This window comes from Vulpes lagopus, chromosome 13 (assembly GCF_018345385.1).
Source record: "Vulpes lagopus strain Blue_001 chromosome 13, ASM1834538v1, whole genome shotgun sequence".
Taxonomy (NCBI): domain Eukaryota; kingdom Metazoa; phylum Chordata; class Mammalia; order Carnivora; family Canidae; genus Vulpes; species Vulpes lagopus.
Window position 1 is genome coordinate 43,947,563 of NC_054836.1, and position 18,748 is coordinate 43,966,310.

The following is an 18,748-nucleotide window of genomic DNA, read 5'->3' on the forward strand; positions in this document are numbered from 1 at the left end:
TTATTTCTCACAGTTCTGGAGGCTGGAAGTAAGTTCAAGGTCAAGGTGCTGGCAGTTTCAGTAGCTCGTGAGAATCTACTTCCTGGTCCACAGGTGGTCATCTTCTCACTGTGTCCTTGCATGGTGGAAGGGGCAAGGGAGCTTTCCTCCCTGGGGTCTTTTTTATAAGGTATTAACCTCACTAATGAGAGCTCTGCTCTATTGCCTGTCACTTCGTAAAGACCCCACCTCCTAATACAATTACCATGGGGGTTAGGATTTCAGCATATGATTTTGGGGGGGGGGTGGAGGGACATGATATTCAGTTCATTACAAAATACATATGCACAGATATATACAATTTTTTTATTGTTTTGCCAGTGTGGCATTTAAGAGCAACTCATTTCCTTCTGGAAAGGGATTTTCTTCCCTTTATTAAAGAGGCATCTGCAATCATTTGCTATTTAGTCTTAAGAGATGGTGGTCCTTTTTCCTTTATTTCAGGAAACCAGTGACACAATTTTACCTGGACCCTCTGACAAACGAGAAAATAAATCCTTGGAATTCCCTTGTTCAGCTCTGTTTCCAGGAAGTGGGCTTTTATTGAGGATCAAGCAACAGAGGAGGTTCAATCTCAGTCCCACTGACAGCCTATTTCCCTTCACTGATTCCAGGCCTCTTCTTTCCACAGGTGCCACAGTGAACCGAGAAAACAGCTGCCAGTCTGACAGCAGTGGGTTCCTGGATGAACCACTGGAGCCCCTGCCCCTGCAGGTAGAGGGCCACCGGAGGTTTGGAATAGGAATGAAAAGGAAGATAAGTAGAAAGCTAGCCAGCACCTCAGGAAAGGGCAATCAGCCCTTGGAAGACACCTAGCATAGGCACTCAGGGAATGGGGGGTGATGGATCACACTAAACAAGGTGCCTGAAAGCTTAGCATTCCTTTCCTTTTTATTTTCTTTTGATTTTACCAAACAAGGAAGCTGAGCCCCATAGACAGAAGGGCTTAGTTAAAATAGTAAACTAATGTAAAACTGAGTTTATAACACTTATCTCCTGACTCCTCAGTCAATGGTGATGATAAGGAAAAGACTCACACACACTTCTGAAACATAGTGCCTTCCCCATCCTCCTGACCCATTTGCTTTTATCCTGGTTTCTCACACAGTTGCCTTCCTTGCCAAGCAGCCAGAATCCTGCTGAGAATGGATGTAGAAAGCCAAGGGATCAGAGCCAGTGCTTGGTGTCACCCCAGTACTGCCAGCAAGAGTCAGATGAATCTGATTCCAAGAGTACGGTGAGCACTTCCTTTTCAAAACAAGACTGGAGTATCGGGGAGGAAAAGGCCTCAATATCTATGATAGAGAAAGAGTCTCAGTTTGAGGATATGGAGAAGCCACAAGAGCCATTGGCCCCAGATACAGCCCTTGACAAAACCAGCAGATGGGGAGAACACCCAAGGAAAGACAGCCATCAGAGGCAGTACCTACCCATGCCCCAAACTGAATATGAGGCCATCATGGGCACAGTTACCTCCAGATATGACTGTCCTCTGGGGTTTATGGTGACCCACATCACAGAAGTGAAGGATGGGTTTCTGAAGCTTGAGGGGACTGGAGAAGCATACATGCAAAGCCACCACCACAAGTCCCAAAGATCACCTGGAATTGATCCTGCTCACAAGTGCCGTCATGATGACTCTGAGGACCCAAGAGGAGCAGAAAGCAACAAAACCTATACTGACACCAACAACATCTCACTGATAGGAGAAAGCCCACCACAGGACATCTCCAAGCCCAGTAATGTCATGTCCTATACAGTTGACAATATTCAAACATCTGAAAAGTCCATTCTCCACCTAGATACTCCTCAAGCAAAGCCAGTGTGTCCTGCTTTGGGTCAAGTACCACATAGAGCAGAATCTGAGATGGAAAAGCTTCCTCCAAATGCTGACTCAAACACTGTTGGTTCCAAGTCTGTGACAATCCAGATGTCCTCCAATCTGGCATCGGCTGCTCAGAATGCTGTGGCTTTGGGGGCTGATTCTAAAGGAATGACTTTAGAATGCACTATGGGTGACCCTGTTCCCACCACAGAACCAAGACTGGAGACAAGATCAAGAGAGTGCTGTGATGTTTCTGTTCAGGCCAATATATGTGAGCCTAGGCCCTGGCATTGCTGTTCAGCTCCAAGTAACAAGGCCCAGCGCCTCACCAAATCTGTCTCTCTAGACACAGGTTTCGCTCGCATTTGCCCAGCAGCCATTTGTCACACTGTACCTGCCCACTGCTGTGTCTGCTGTCATCACCATCCCCACTGCCACTCAGAGGGGCAGAGCCCCAGCCCTGTGCTCTCAGCCTGTAGGCACTGCCCATGCTCAGATGATCATCTGGAAGCCCAGTTCATGAAGACGTTGAACATCCTTCAGGACACTACAGTGAAGGAGCTGTGTTCTGTAAGTATCATCTCTGCAGAGACGGGAAGGCAGATGGTGAACACCAACTCAGGGATAATGTTTGGGCTTCCTGAATTTGAGCTCTTGGGGCATACCTTTCCATCTCAAATCATGAGTAATACTTGTAGGGTGCTTTAGAGCTTATGATATAGTCTCACAAATGTCTCGTTATCTGATATGTCCAATCACCTTCTGAGGTAAGGAAGCAAATTTCATTATTAATCCCCATTTTACAGAGGGTTAGAGCATAATAAATTCATGTGTAAGGTTATAAACATTAATGCATCAGTACTTCATCTCCAACTGAACAATTCTCTGTCTTAAATTCACTTAGCTGAATTATCTTGCACGAGCCATTAAATCTCTCTGATCCTAGTTCCTGTTTTGTAAAATAGAGAGTCTGTTCATGCCACCGACACAGGATTACTTTAGGATTAAGTGAGAGAAAGCCTCTAAAGCACTCAGCATGCTCAGACACTCAGCACAGTGCCCAGCACACAGAAAGCCCTAGAAAATGTTGATTGTATGACTCCTATTCTTCTTACTAGTTTTCATTACTATTATATTATTGTTCAGCTCTTGAATCTAGAGCTTCCTTAGAAGCTCTATATGAAATAGAGGGACTTCTGCTCCATCTTGGCTGAGTTTATTTAAAAGCGGACATTGAGTTTACTGAAAACTGAATGAGCCCCCCAACCTGTTTTGCCCCTGATAAATCAATAAGCATTTAGTGATGCCTTCAGTGTCCCCTCTTCAGTGATTCTCAAGGTGAGAAATGATCTAGGCTGTCAAGCTTAGCCATTATTAACAAAATTAAGAGTGTCACACATGAAATTTCCTGTATAGAAAATGAAAAACATAAAGGTGGCACAGATAACATAGGGCTACAGCTGTTCAAAGGAGTGTGGAGGGCAGTTGTAATTTGTTAAGTGCCTACTATTTGATGCCTGACGAGTTACCTTCCCATTCTTTTAATTCCACAGATATTTATTGAGTGCCTGTGCTAATCACTTTATTTACCTTATGTCAAGTAACCCTCATTTTTATCCATGCCATGAATCCTGGGTCCCTAATATAAATGCCAAGTCTTTCCCCTTTTGCAGATGACGAACCTAGAACTAAGAGAGTGTAAGTTTCCAACTTACCCCACTAATAAGTGGCTAATCCAGATTCAAATTCAGATTTAGCTGATATCAAATTCTTGGACCACACACTTTGGGCAACGATGTGTCTAACTTTAAAATATCTGAATCTGCAGAAGTGTAATAGCTACATGAGAAAGTGATTATGTGAAAGATAAGGCAAATTACTACGTAGCCCTTCAACATCTAGAAATCTGCATAAATGTTATATAAACATAGAAAGAGGATCGATGAAAGATAATTTCCTACATCATTTTTTCAAATTGCAAGGTTTCAGGCATTAGGAATATTTTTAAGTGGGTCATTTAATAAGGGTTGAACTAGTAAAAGACGGCATTGAGATTATAACACTATCCAAAAGTTTCGTGGGAGTGAAATGCAAAGGCTAAGGTTGAAATGCCCAGGTCCAAATCCTGAAGCATAGTAGGAGTCATCACCACCATCATCACTGATATTTATTAAGGGATTTTAAATGCTATAAGGTGGTGGATTTGGGGGTGCCTGAGTGGTTCAGTCAGTTAAGTGTCCAACTCTTGAATTCTGCTCAAGTCATGATCTCAGGGTTGTGAAATTGAGTTCCACATGTAATCAGCATGGAGCCAGCTTAACATTCTTGCTCCTTCTCCCTCTGCCTCCCCCACCTGCCTCCCCAAAAAATGGTGTAAGCTGGTGGGTTTCAATTGGGGATAACTTGCCCCCATCCCTGGTAACATTTTACAATGTTTGGAGACATTTTTGGTTGTCATAGCTGGAGTAGGTGTTGCTATTATTAGTGGGTAGAGGTCAGGGATGTTGCTAAACATCTTACAATACACAGGACATACCCCTACTCAGCAAAGAATTATCTACCCCAAATAACAACATCAGGGCTGAAAAGCTCAGCTCTAAGGGAATAAACATTTTGTTGGCTCCATAGTTAATACAGGAAAATGTTAAGGATGAAAGACAGCTAAGACAGCTAGAGAAGTTGACATTTTAAGACACTGTAGAGAGAAAAAATATTAAATCCTACAATCAGGTATTCTAGTTTTCATGAGGAAAACCAGGTTGTCAATCTAAAATATCCTGAATAAAGATTTTTTTCTAATTTACATTTTTAAGATAAGTTTTACAAGGATATGTAAATTAAACCATATTTAGTTCTATATTTTGTTAAGAATAATTAAGTATTAAAAAATCAAAATTAAAAAAAAGTCAAAATTATCCTAAAAACTCCAGAAGAAAAGGCCTCTCTAGACGTACTAAATGTCATTCTTTTAATGTAAATGTTGCAGTTATTTATTCCATAATAAGATACTATCTAGTTTCTGTTCACATCATCACTCCTAAAAACAATATAAATCATTTACTGGTTGTGTTCTAAAGGGAAAGAGGGGCGCCTAGGTGGCTCACTCAGTTAAGTGTCTGACTCTTAATTTCTGCTCAGATCATGATCTTAGGGAAGTGAGACCAGGTTCTGCTTGGGCTCCACACTCTGAGCAGGGAGTTTGCTTAAAGAACCTCTCTCCCCCTCTCTATAGCCCTTTGTGTTCTCTCTCTAAAAAAAGAAAAAGAAAAAGAAAAGAAAAAGAACAAACATGTATCCATAGACTAAGAAGCTAGACGTCTATCGTTAAATTCTCTTTGGGAAGTGCTATCACTTCATTTATTAATATTATAATCGAGTATCTAGGGCAATAGCTCTATATTTGATACTCAATTAGCCTATCATTTGCTCAGTTGTATGGCCACAAATGAAAAAAGAAAAAAGAGTAATTCAGCCTCCCATGGCACAAGCGGAAAAGACACTCTACCTCATAAGGATATTAGCATGGTTGAGGGGACTGTGACAAACCAGTGCAGACAAAAGAGACACCAGGGTCTGGAGAGGCCCAGGTATTCAAAGGGTGGACCTGACTACAGGTGCCAGGAAGCTGTCTAGTCCATCAGGCAAACCATAGCATCCACAGAGCATAGCTGACCAATTAGTACAGCCCAGTAAGACCATTAATATGAAAAGTTTTAATAAGGCATAAAGGGGGATGCCTGGGTGGCTCAGCAGTTGAGCTTCTGCCTTCAGCTCAGGTCCTGATCCTGGTCCAGGGAATCAAGTCCCACATCAGGCTCCCTGCAAGGAGCCTGCTTCTCCCTCTGTCTATGTCTCTGCTTTTCTCTCTGTGTCTCTCACGAATAAATAAAATCTAAAAAAAAAAAAAAGACATAAGGGTCAATAAGGTATTTGGGGGTGTCCTTATGAATTTGCAGAAACATGGTTCTGGAAACTGTAGAAGCAAGTGGGTATGCAGCCCCTGGGATCCCAGCAGCAGGCAGAGGACTACAGCTTTTGAGAGATGGCACTGGGGAAACTCAGAGGCAGGGACAGGGTAAGGATTGGTTCTGGGAGGTAGGCAGAAGGACATTGATTAGAACTGGGACCAAGGATTGAACCTGGGCCAGCTCCAGGGCACAGCAGAGCTCCCCCCATTTCTCCTACCTGGTGTCAAGAGATGACTTTGGGCCCAAGTAGCCCCAGCTATGTGGAGAGATCTGACAACTGGAAATAGATCTTCTTCTTGATTTGACATCATAAAACATTAGCCCTTCTGCAGATCATGCAGGGGTTTTGTGTCCCATTACGCACAATGGCCATCTTCAGACTTGTGGGCAGCTTTCAACTGAGTAGGGGGGGTTTTTTTGTTTTTAAAGATTTTATTTATTTATTCATTAGAGACCCAGAGAGAGAGAGAGAGAGAGAGAGGCACACAGGCAAAGGGAGAAGCAGGCTCCATGCAGGGAGCCTGACATGGGACTCGATCCCAGGACCCCAGGATCACACCCCGGGCCAAAGGCAGGCATTAAACCGCTGCGCCACCCAGGGATCCCTGAATAGGAGTTTAAATGAGAGTGCATGCCACCATCTCATGTCTTCTAAAAGCTTGTCTCATAGTGCCTCAGTTTGCTCTCCTCCTAGAATTCACAATTATACCAAGAAATGTTATTTTTACATCAAATTAATCTGACATTATACACCCTGAAATATAAGGTTTTATTAGATAACAATGCATTTCTCCTTACTTAGATTCAAGGAACCACAAACATACACTCAAAGAAAACAATCTTTTACACATGCATTATTACACTTGTGTGCAGGTGTGCCCATAGGCACGCAGACACTTGCAGAAAAGCAAGTGAAAATGAGGGATTGCATTCACCCACAAGAGGAGGCTGCTTAAGCCAAAGAACAAACTCAAGAACACAGAGAAAAGGTATCTATGGTGAGTGAGTGTGTAAGGGTTTGTAAGGCTTGAAAAATGTTCTGGAGAAAAATGTCTCTAAATCAGATGCTAGGTGCTAGCTAGGGTTACAAAAATTATTCATTAAAAAAATTGTCTGGAAAATAAATCTTGGACCCAGTGAAGATTATAGGCAGGGACAGATACTCTAAGCTGTCAATGGAAGTTCCAAATGAGTGTTGAAAATAAGAGCAATTTTAGATAAAAGACTCCGGAAACATCCCCACCTCCTCCCCTTACAGGGCAGTAGGTAACAATTCAGAGACTAACTTGACTAATTGGTAGATGCCATTTCTTTTCTTTTCTTTCTTTTTTTTTTTTTTTTTTTTTTTGTTTATGATAGTCACACACAGAGAGGGAGAGAGGCAGAGACACAGGCAGAGGGAGAAGCAGGCTCCATGCACCGGGAGCTCAGTGTGGGATTTGATCCCGGGTCTCCAGGAACGCGCCCTGGGCCAAAGGCAGGCGCTAAACCGCTGCACCACCCAGGGATCCCGGTAGATGCCATTTCTGTGGTCTTGTGGGTCACCCTGGTTTGTTGACTTGATTAAGTCTTATGTATATGTGAGTTCTTCATAATAATTTATCAACTTAAAAAAAAAAAAAAAAAAAACTTTCCATAAAAGAAAATGAGATCATCTGAAACAAGACTTTCGGATATCAGAAAATTCTTCTATAATGCTCATGGTTTAGATTTAACTAAAACGAAAGCACACGCAGCTTAAAAAGTTAAGATGAGCCCATTCAAAAGTGAAGTTTCAATGCTTTCTGGTGGTGTTGCTCTTACAATTGAAGTTAAAGTTTGTTTTAATGGGTTTGGGTCAGTCGAGTAGGCCTTTAATTCATTGCCTTTGGGTTATAACCCGGCACTTACATTGGGAAAAAAAAGAGTTTAAAACAGCTTCTTTTCTTTTTTTCCTTGCCTAAGGTTGCCTTTTTTTTTTTTTTTTTTCCTGAAATATAGTTTTAGTACTTCCAAGTGGCCAGAAGATGGCACTGTTTCAGAATCTTCCGCCTCACTCCCTTCTCAGGGAAGAAAGGCCATCAGTCCCAAATCCCAGCCTGCGTGCCTTCCAATCACAAAGGGTTACCCCAAAATAACTAGAGGAAGCATAAAATTTAATGTTTCTAAGGCTCAGCCCCCTTGAGGCTTTCCATGTCCCTGGCCTCACCATCCCTAGAACTTGGTCAGCCTGTAGGAATCTACTAGGACCCTTCAACCAGGTCACACCTAAGGGACAAATAACTCATCCCAGTCTCCAGCTATGTGGATCAATTAGATTTTTTTAAAGATTTTATTTATTCATGAGACACACACAGAGAGAGAGAGAGAGAGAGAGAGAGAGAGAGGCAGAGACACAGACAAAGGAAGAAGTGGACTCCATGCAGGGAGCCTGACAGGGGACTCGATCCCAGGTCTCCAGGATCATGCCCTGAGCCAAAGGCAGATGCTCAACCACTGAGCCACCCAGGCATCCCGCTCAGTTAGATCTTGAGAATAAAAGAATGAATCAGACTTGAAAGGTGACCTTTTTTGACCGTGGACGAGTCAGTTTGCCATTCTGTGTCAGAACATTTCTCTTCAAAAGAGCCCTTCATGGTCTCTGAGATCCTTCCCGATTTCAAGAGTCATAGTTGCAGTCACCTTTGAAGCACGCTTGCTGACATCAGTAACACTTCAAATACTCCTCTAACCGGTGCAAATGCACTTACACCGAAGCAAAAGTAATTAGAGAGTTTTGCCATGTAACAAACGTTACTCACATATAAAAATTAGGGGACAGAATCAAAACCAATCTCAAAGCAAAATGATGAGGAGCTTTCAGTATAAAAACATCACTTATAGCAAAGTATTTCTGTTATGACAGTTCCAGTAAAAATAGCCATGAGGCTGCCAGGATCTTGGTCATTGAGTTTTGGGGGGGAAGAGTAAGAAATCTGAGACTTCCTAAAAAACAGGGCTAAGAGGAATTAACACAACTGTTAAGACTGATCCCCATGGAAGGAAGAAAAAGAGAAGGTTGAAAGAGGGCATCCAGGAAAATCAGTTTCCTTTAAAGAGCTTTCCAGAAGCCCCAGTCCATGCTCTCTGCTTTCAACTCATCGCCGTCCTACTGGAAGGGATGCTGGGAAATGTCATTTGTTAGACACACTGTTGCCCTAAGATATTAGAATTCTGTTCATGTGAATAAAGGGGGAGAAGACAAGGAGCAGGCAACTAGCAGACTCTGGCACAACACTCTGGGAGACAGGGAGGGGGGCCAAACCCATGGACTGTAGTGAGAGCATTAGGGTCTAACAAGAATTAGTGTCACTTAAAGTCAGATGGGTAAAAATAAATAAATAAATAAAATCAGATAGGTAGAGATGCTGGGTTCTGGATCATACATTCTTCAAAGCACGATCCGACCTGGGCTGGAAAACAAGGAAGGTAGCTAGTAAGAACTCAGGGAACCATTAGGCTCCCAGCAAATGGACTGGACTTAGGGGCTGCAGGAAGATATGCGAATCAGGAAACCAAAGCAGAAGCACAGTCACGCAGAGAAAGTAACATTTAAAGAATGATTCTCATCAGGAGCAACAAGGAGCAGGTTTGGGAGAGGAGACAAGAGGTCAATTCTAGATTCTAGTTGATGAAGAGCCTGGGACGCCTCATTGATGCCTGCCTTGCTCTGGATGAGCTTGTTAGCTGCATGGAGCTGAGCTGCAGATTTCACCGTCGGGGATTGTGGCTAAGCAGGGCTGAGGCTGATTTAAAAATATATATATATACGCAGACTTCTTCTAACCTAACATATACCATCGGGACAAATGTGTTCAGTGTCATTGAGATTCAGAGTGAGGCAGTATTCAACGCCCAAGTTGAACAAGATTTAATAGGACTCAAATTTCCTAAGCATAAGCCCTCACCTTGGCCCTGTATCTGCATCCTGGTAACTGCGACCTCACCTAGTCCTTCAGACCCTGGTAACCCCGACCTCACCTAGTCCTTCAGACCCTGGTAACTCCGACCTCACCTAGTCCTTCAGACCCCGGTAACCCCTACCTCACTCCTTCAGACCCCGGTAACCCCGACCTCACCTAGTCCTTCAGACCCCGGTAACCCCTACCTCACCTAGTCCTTCAGACCCTGGTAACCCCTAACTCACCTAGTCCTTCAGACCCCGGTAACCCCTACCTCACTCCTTCAGATCCCGGTAACCCCTACCTCACCTAGTCCTTCAGACCCCGGTAACCCCGACCTCACCTAGTCCTTCAGACCCCGGTAACCCCGACCTCACCTAGTCCTTCAGACCCCGGTAACCCCGACCTCACCTAGTCCTTCAGACCCTGGTAACCCCTACCTCACCTAGTCCTTCAGACCCCGGTAACCCCTACCTCACTCTTTCAGACCCCGGTAACCCCTACCTCACCTAGTCCTTCAGACGCTGGTAACCCGACCTCACCTAGTCCTTCAGACCCCGGTAACCCTTACCTCACCTAGTCCTTCAGACCCCGGTAACCCCTACCTCACTCCTTCAGACCCCGGTAACCCCTACCTCACCTAGTCCTTCAGACCCCGGTAACCCCTACCTTAACTAGTCCTTCAGATCCCGGTAACCCCTACCTCACCTAGTCCTTCAGACCCCGGTAACCCCGACCTCACCTAGTCCTTCAGACCCCGGTAACCCCTACCTCACCTAGTCCTTCAGACCCCGGTAACCCCGACCTCACCTAGTCCTTCAGACCCCGGTAACCCCGACCTCACCTAGTCCTTCAGACCCCGGTAACCCCTACCTTAACTAGTCCTTCAGATCCCGGTAACCCCTACCTCGCCTAGTCCTTCAGACCCCGGTAACCCCGACCTCACCTAGTCCTTCAGACCCCGGTAACCCCTACCTCGCCTAGTCCTTCAGACCCCGGTAACCCTGACCTCACCTAGTCCTTCAGACCCAGGTAACCCCTACCTCACCTAGTCCTTCAGACCCCGGTAACCCCTACCTCGCCTAGTCCTTCAGACCCCAGTAACCCCTACCTCGCCTAGTCCTTCAGACCCCGGTAACCCCTACCTCGCCTAGTCCTTCAGACCCCGGTAACCCCGACCTCACCTAATCCTTCAGACCCTGGTAACCCCTACCTCACCTAGTCCTTCAGACCCCGGTAACCCCTACCTCACCAAGTCCTTCAGACCCCGGTAACCCCTACCCCCCCTAGTCCTTCAGACCCCGGTAACCCCTACCTCGCCTAGTCCTTCAGACCCCAGTAACCCCTACCTCACCTAGTCCTTCAGACCCCGGTAACCCTACCTCACCTAGTCCTTCAGACCCCGGTAACCCCTACCTCACCTAGTCCTTCAGACCCCGGTAACCCCTACCTCACCTAGTCCTTCAGACCCCGGTAACCCCTACCTCACCAAGTCCTTCAGACCCCGGTAACCCCTACCCCCCCTAGTCCTTCAGACCCCGGTAACCCCTACCTCGCCTAGTCCTTCAGACCCCAGTAACCCCTACCTCACCTAGTCCTTCAGACCCCGGTAACCCCTACCTCACCTAGTCCTTCAGACCCCGGTAACCCCTACCTCACCTAGTCCTTCAGACCCCAGTAACCCCTACCTCACCTAGTCCTTCAGACCCCGGTAACCCTACCTCACCTAGTCCTTCAGACCCCGGTAACCCCTACCTCACCTAGTCCTTCAGACCCTGGTAACCCCTACCCCCTCTAGTCCTTCAGACCCTGGTAACCCCTACCTCACCTAGTCCTTCAGACCCTGGTAACCCCTACCTCACCTAGTCCTTCAGACAGCCTGCCTGTCTCCGGGACTTAATGTCTCCAAGAGCCAGTCGACAACCAGTGCTGCCCTTCTGTCCCAGCCAAGTGTTGCCTCCACTTGCCTGGAGAAGCCAAAGGCTGGGCTTTCCCTCTGTTCTTCCCCACAGGGTAGCGACAGGGCTTCCTTGCCGACAAGAGAGCCCCAGTGGGAAGGCCGCCGGAGCGGAGGGGAGCTCTCACAGTGAATCAGAAAGGACTTCCTTCTCAGCTCTTTCTAATTGTTCCCAGTGCACGGTCCACGAGATGGAAGCGATGAAGGCGGTGTGCCAGAGTTTCCGGGAGCATTTAGAGGAAATTGAACAGCATCTTACAGGACAGCAGGCACTCCTTTGCAGGGACATGTCAGAGGAGGAAAGGTAATTATCTAAGAGAGTCATAAAAGCAAGCAGCAGCCCACACACCTGGAGCAAGGAAGGGGAATCAGGGCAGGACAGATGAGCACCAGGGAGCAGGACTAATGAGAAATGAGTCCTTCTCCTTTGCTTTCCTGTTCTTGTCCTTGCTTTCTCAGTGGGAGTCTGTGAGAGCTATTTGCTAGATAGCAACACTTATTCTGGAAGGCCAAGGCTATTTGAGGTCAGAAGATGGGCAGTCAGCTGGGAAGAAGGGGCTAGCCAGTGGGATGTCTTCCACTGATGTGAGTGGGGCCTATGCAAATGTAAGCGTTGGGGGTTATGAGGGTTTTGAAAATCTGCATTATGTTCACATAGATTAAAAGCATATGTCCCAAAAGTCATTTCTTGCTGCCTGGGCCCCGAGGGATGGAAATACGGTTAACTGCAAAGGGGCACAGGAGTTTTTACTGGGTGGGTGGAAGTGGTCCCCAACTGACTGGTGGTGACTGATACAACTTGGCACATTTACAAAAAATCATCACATTGTGCTGTTAAAATAGGTAAACTCGGTGGGATGCAAATTATTCTGCAATCGAGTTGTTTAGAAAAGGAAAGAAAGAGAACCTGCCCTGGTGGTATATGCTATGTCTGGGACTGATGCAAATGAAGAAGGTGACATTACCTTTTAAGAAATGTCAGAGGAGGGAACCTTGGGTGGCACAGCGGTTTGGTGTCTGCCTTTGGCCCAGGGCGCGTTCCTGGAGACCCGGGATCAAATCCCATATCGGGCTCCCGGTGCATGGAGCCTGCTTCTCCCTCTGCCTGTGTCTCTGCCTCTCTCTCTCTCTGACTATCATAAATAAATAAATAATTTTTTAAAAAAAAAGAAAGAAATGTCAGAGGAGTGACCTACATCTTGAGAGGGATGATGGAGGGCGGGCGCTTGGAGGCCACGTGAAATCTGATCGCTTCCTGTTCTTTACCTGCAGGGAAGAGGCGGCACACCTGCAGACCCTCCGCCGGGCCCTGCGGCAGCAGGTGGAGGAGCTTGAGTTTCAGCTGGGAGACCGGGCTCAGCAAATCAAAGACGAGATACTATCGGTATAAGACGGTAGGGGGGGGTGGGAGCTGACTGCATCCTGCCACCGTAGGAGGGGGGCGTTAAATCAGAATTCGGTGCCATCAGTTTCAGATTCTGGGACTACACCTCTATTTTAAGTATAAAGAAAGCGAAGCCTTTGCTCAAGGCCACGTGGCTAGCGGATGACAATTCAGGATTCGAACTCGGGTCACCTAATTCCTGTGTCAATCTGACCTCCTCCTCTGTACGTGAGAGATAGGTTATCATTAGCCATTTTCTCAATGAGAAGAAGAAACACAATTTGGGGGCAGGTACGGCTTAGTCACTGCCAAAATCAGCTGCTGGCTCACAGAACCCACTGGAGAGAATCCCCCACCCATGAGTACCTTTCCCACTAGTCTGGCTTAGCTATTTGATATAAATACGGTATGTTGCCCACTGTTTCTGTTCTTGTTTTCCTTTTAGCAGCTTGAGTTTCTCACCGAGGAGCAACCTGAACACTATACAAACCTGCATGACTGTAACTGGACAGAAGAAAGGAATGGCCACACTTTGTGTGCTAAAATCCACCGGGCCATGGGCCTCCGGGTTGCCTTGCCTCCCCACGATGGATGGCAGGCTGCCAGCTCCAGTGTGACCCATCTGGCTGCCTTTTCTCCACCCACCTTGGAGAGCAGCCCCAGGATGTCTCCTTCAGCTCGAGCAGAGTCAGGTCCAGCCCCTCTGTCAAACTGTCCTAACTGGAGAAAAGGGTACAAACATCTTCCTCTAGATCAGAGTGGGTTTGATGACCTTCCAACACAATGAGCACATTCTAGCCAGACAGGGAAATCTAAGTTGCCCCTGAGAAGTGTCTATCAACCCTTCTTCAGCGTTTTAAAAAAATATATTCTATGCTGCGTTTCAACCCAAGAGAAACTCAATATTTCAATATTTATTCAATACAGACTAAGTGAGCACCTACTATGTGCCTGGCACCAGGGAATACACGGTGGCCAAGATATATGGTATCTCTAGGTATAAGTGAAATTTGCCCTGTGGAAATTTAGATTCTGCTGGGGGAGATGAATGTGGACACGTAAAGACATGTGGATTTGAAACTGTGAAAATGCTCTGAAGGAAATAACAGGGTTTTATGAAAGAGAACATAGCATCTGATCGAGATCAAGATGTCAGGAGGGCCTGGTTTGAGGAAGTGACAACAGAAGAGAGAAAGAAAATCCAGGCCTCAGAAGGACCAGACTTTCTAACGGCCTGAGGCAGTCAGCCCCTGGAAGCATCGATGAAGCTCCTACGTTGTGCCAGGAAATCCTCTCATGCTGGAGACAGCTGTGAATAAGACAGACGTCCTGCTCATAAAGAGTTGGATGGAGAGGGAAGAAAATGGGAATAGTAGACAAGATAATTTCAATATTGACAAATGCCATGGAGAAGACAGTGTGGGAATATTGTAGAGACTGGCATGGAGAAAAAGCATCCGGCATTCCTTAGGGTGACGGCCAAAGCCTTGCTGAAAGGAGGCTATCTGGCTACGACCTGAATGGTGAGGAAGAGGAAGCCATGTGAAATCTGAAGAAGGAACTTTTAAAGCAGAAGAAATGGGAAGTTTAAAAGCCTTGAGACAGAACCAGCCAGAGGTGCTGAGCACATGAGTGTTGGGAACGTGGAAGAAAGAGGAAGTCCGGGGGCCAACTGTATGCTGGAGTCTGAGAGCCACGATCCTTCTTCCACATGGGAGCATTACAGGTTCTAAGCAGGACTGTCACGTAGTCTGGTTTACATTCAACATCACACCGACGGCCTGTGGGGAACACACTGCTGGGGACTTGCAGCTAGGCAGCCCTCCCAGTGACGAGGCTGTTGGTGTAGTCCCTGCTGTGAGAAGCAGAGTGTCAAGTTGCTTCCATGCAGCTAGGGAGGCTTGGGAGCCCCCCACCCCACTGAACCGTGGGATGCACTGGCAGTCTTGAAGTACTGGAGGAATTCTAAGGAAAGGAGAATGCGTGAAGAATGGAAGAGTCCAGAAATGTCATGGAAAAAAATAATCCTTTGAAGGAAGTAATGATGTGTAGGAGATGTGCAGGTGGAGGTCACTTCCAAGCCAAGAAACTAAGAAGCTATTTCTTTTGAAACTACCCACTACTAGAATGGACCTCCTAGCCCATCTCGTGCTTCATCCCCCTTGCTTCTTGGAAACCCTTTGGCTTCGGTGGAACCCTCATGCCATCTGGACCATCCCACAGTTGACTGCACTTTCTCAGAGTGTGAACATCCCCCGTCATCCTTAATTCTCTTCTTTTTCACTCTCCACACCTACTTTCACCCAATATACGCAGTTCACAGGTACCTATACCTCCAGTCCTTGCCCTCTCCAGAATTCCTGTCCAGCATTTTCTACTCTCAATAACACATTTTCACCCTGAAGACTTGCCCGTATGTCTCGCTCAGCATCTAACACTGATCCTGTCATTTCCCTGAGTCAGTTCATCTTCCTGATACTTCCTGGTCCATGGCATTGCCGTTCTTCACGTGCAGACTCAGAGCCACAAGTTCACATTGTCTCTTCGTCCTCCGTTACCTTCTTCCCTCAGAATCAACAATCACATCACTGCCGAGTGTACTGCCACAATGTCATTCCCAGAAGCCCCTTCGAAACCTATTACTAGGTGAAGACCCAACTGAGGGGCCTCCTAACTGCCTCTAGCTTCCTTCTCTCTGAGCTATGCTGGCCTCTGCCAAAGTGGTCTCCCTGAGGCATTACTTGGGTCATATTACCCTGGCCTAGGGTGAGTAGCCAGGGAACACTTTTAGGCTATCCTAGAGAATTAGAGACAAGTCACAGGATCACTTTCCAGAGCAGTCTTGCACCAAACAACCTCTGTGCCCTGCAATTGTTATGTCCCTCTCTTACTCTCCCGCTGCCTTGTTTCTCTTGAACACATCCCTATTTTGGCTCCTGCATCATGGTTCAGCTTCCAGCCCCAACTTGACTCCTGGTATATTGCATTTGTACTCCTCCCCAAGATTGCTTCCCTTTCTAAACTTTTCAAACTTTTTTACTCTTTCCCTGGGTCAGCCTCTAGGCTCCCTGGTTTATCTCCATTTCTCCAATATAGACTTTGAAAAGGTTGCTGTGTTTCTGCCTTGACAATCAGGCAGATGCCTTCAGAGATGATAGAGGTAGAAAAGGAGACCTATTGCCCTCAGATGAAGGGCGGCATGTGAAACCCCCAAGGATCACTAAACACCTCATGGCATTTCCTTGTTTTTTCTCTGAACTCTCCAACAAAGGGGCACAAAAGGGGAACCAAGATATAGAGAGCTGCTTGTCTCACCCAGAACCTTTGCTATCTTTAGTCCTCAATGACCTGATTACCAACACTAGTTCCAAATACCATCTCCTATAGCTCATGCCCTTTCTCCCCTAGAGGACATGAGACCTCTAGAAGCCCAGCCCAGTCCTCAATGACCTGATTACCAAAACTAGTTCCAAATACCATCTCCTATAGCTCATGCCCTTTCTCCCCTAGAGGACATGAGACCTCTAGAAGCCCAGCCCACCTCATGACCCATGGGTTATGTACTAGTGTCCCCCATGGTTCTCTATCTTGAATACCCTCTAGGCTCACAGAGAAGCTTTAAAAATACTGACATTAAAGCGTCACCCAAGATCCATTAAACAAGAATCCCCAGGGATGGGATCTAGGTATCTGTAGGCTTTAAAAGCTCCCCAGATGATTCTGACATGCAGTTAAAATTGAGGATTGTCAGGATCCCTGGGTGGCTCAGCAGTTTAGCACCTGCCTTTGGCCCAGGGTGTGATCCTGGGGTCCCAGGATCGAGTCCCATATCAGACTCCTTGCATCGAGCCTGCTTCTCCCTCTGCCTGTGTCTCTGCTTCTCTCCCTCTCTCTGAGTCTCTCATGAATAAAGAAATTAAAATCTTTTTTTAAAAAATTGAGGATTGTTGTTCTAGATGAAAAGGCTACCCTACAATTCCATTTTACAATTCCATTTTTCCTATTGTTTTTCTAGGGTCCCTCTATTCTTTTCTCATTTTTCTTTCTATACTACCCCTCTCAGCTAAAAACGTTTTTCACAATTTATTGGCAATCACTGAATAACAAAGGAGAAAGGAAAAATGATGTGTGGACTTTATTTCTATTTTTACAACATTGACTTCTACCTTGATCATCAATTCCTACATTTCATCTTTATTTATAGAGAAGTAGTAAACAGATGACTGTATTTTGTCTTCCTTCCTTTCCCAAAAGTCCTCTTCCAAATTTGACAAACAAGATTAAATATACATCTTTGATTAGGTAGATCAGTATAAGGATTATTCGTTTCTTTAACACCTTCCTTCTCTTGCAGGAAATGTCTGTATAAAATAGCCAATTACAAAAATTATGGAAATGTAGGTAGTCTTCTAAATGTATATGGTTGTTCCACCACTAGGACACAACACAAACATTCTATAAAGGTGAGCAATTAGACAAATTGCCTACAGTGTAAACACTAAATGTAAATGTAAAACTGAGTGTTTTGAATATTATTTATGGCACACGAGGTATGAAGCAAGTCTCTCAAGGATAGAATCTACAACAAGCGCTCAGGTGACTCAACTACTCTGATCTTATGATGTCCCCTAACTTTCATCCTTCCACCTTTTCCATAAATAAGCTTCAAAAATGCATGTGTATATCATAGTATGTATAACAGCTACCATGTTTCACTCCAATATCAATGTACGCAACTTAAGGCATCATAAAACATTATTGTTATGGAAAGAATGTCAAAGTGTTTTCCGGAATTACCCACAAAGTAAATGCCTTCCCTCTCGAAACTTATGGCATCCCTTACTGGCCTATTCTTTTATATCAGTGTGTGATACACAATGTCCTGTATCAAGCACTTACATTATAATCCCTTATTTTCAAAAAAGGGTTCACAGCAAAACTGCTCACTGGGCTTAGGGAAAAAATTTTTTTAAAGATTTATTTATTTATTTGAGAGAAAGAGAGAGAGTGCGTGAGAAGGGGGAGGAACAGAGGGAGAAGAAGGGAAAAGCATGAAGCCCATTCAGAATTTGATCCCACAACCCCCAGATGAAGATGCAACCTGAGCCTAAACCAAGAGCCCAGTGCTCAACCTCTCAACTGACCCAGACACCCAGGCGCCCCTTGATTTAGAAGAGTTTTTTCTAGGAAACCTAACTTAAAGCTAAATAAGATTTCCTTTTGGAGTCCAGATGTATTTTGACAAAGTTCAATGTGTTTTTGACCCAAGATGCTTCCACACAAACATGAAAATGAAGATTTGGAGGTGGGTTTTTTTTTTTTTTTTAAGATTCTATTTATTTATTCATGGAGACATACAGAGAGAGGCAGAAACACAGGCAGAGGGAGAAACAGTCTCCTTGTAGGGAGCCCAATGTGGGATTCGATCCCAGGCATGCCCTGAGCCAAAGGCTGATGCTTAACCGCTGAACCACTCAGGTGCCCCTGAAGATTTGGAGGTTGTCAGTTTATATGATCAAACTGGATAAAATGGGCAGACCATGCAGGTCACCATTTGTTTATACAAAAATAAGAATCTTTGCACATGACAGGCTTTACCTCATTTGAGTCTCTTGGTGCTAAGGGAAGTATTCCCCATTTAAACACTGAGGAAGC

At 45.4% G+C, this 18,748-nt stretch overlaps 1 protein-coding gene across 1 annotated transcript in view; it reads left to right on the forward strand.

The window, feature by feature from the left end:
* Nucleotides 1-13,845, forward strand: part of ITPRID1 (ITPR interacting domain containing 1) — a 103,671-nt gene extending 89,826 nt beyond the window's left edge. Inside the window, 6 exon segments of the mRNA XM_041728216.1 lie at nucleotides 671-753; nucleotides 1,148-2,434; nucleotides 11,886-12,013; nucleotides 12,982-13,093; nucleotides 13,539-13,811; nucleotides 13,813-13,845. Of these exon segments, the coding sequence (XP_041584150.1) occupies nucleotides 671-753; nucleotides 1,148-2,434; nucleotides 11,886-12,013; nucleotides 12,982-13,093; nucleotides 13,539-13,811; nucleotides 13,813-13,845 (1,916 nt within the window).
* The last annotated feature ends 4,903 nt before the right edge of the window (nucleotides 13,846-18,748 follow it).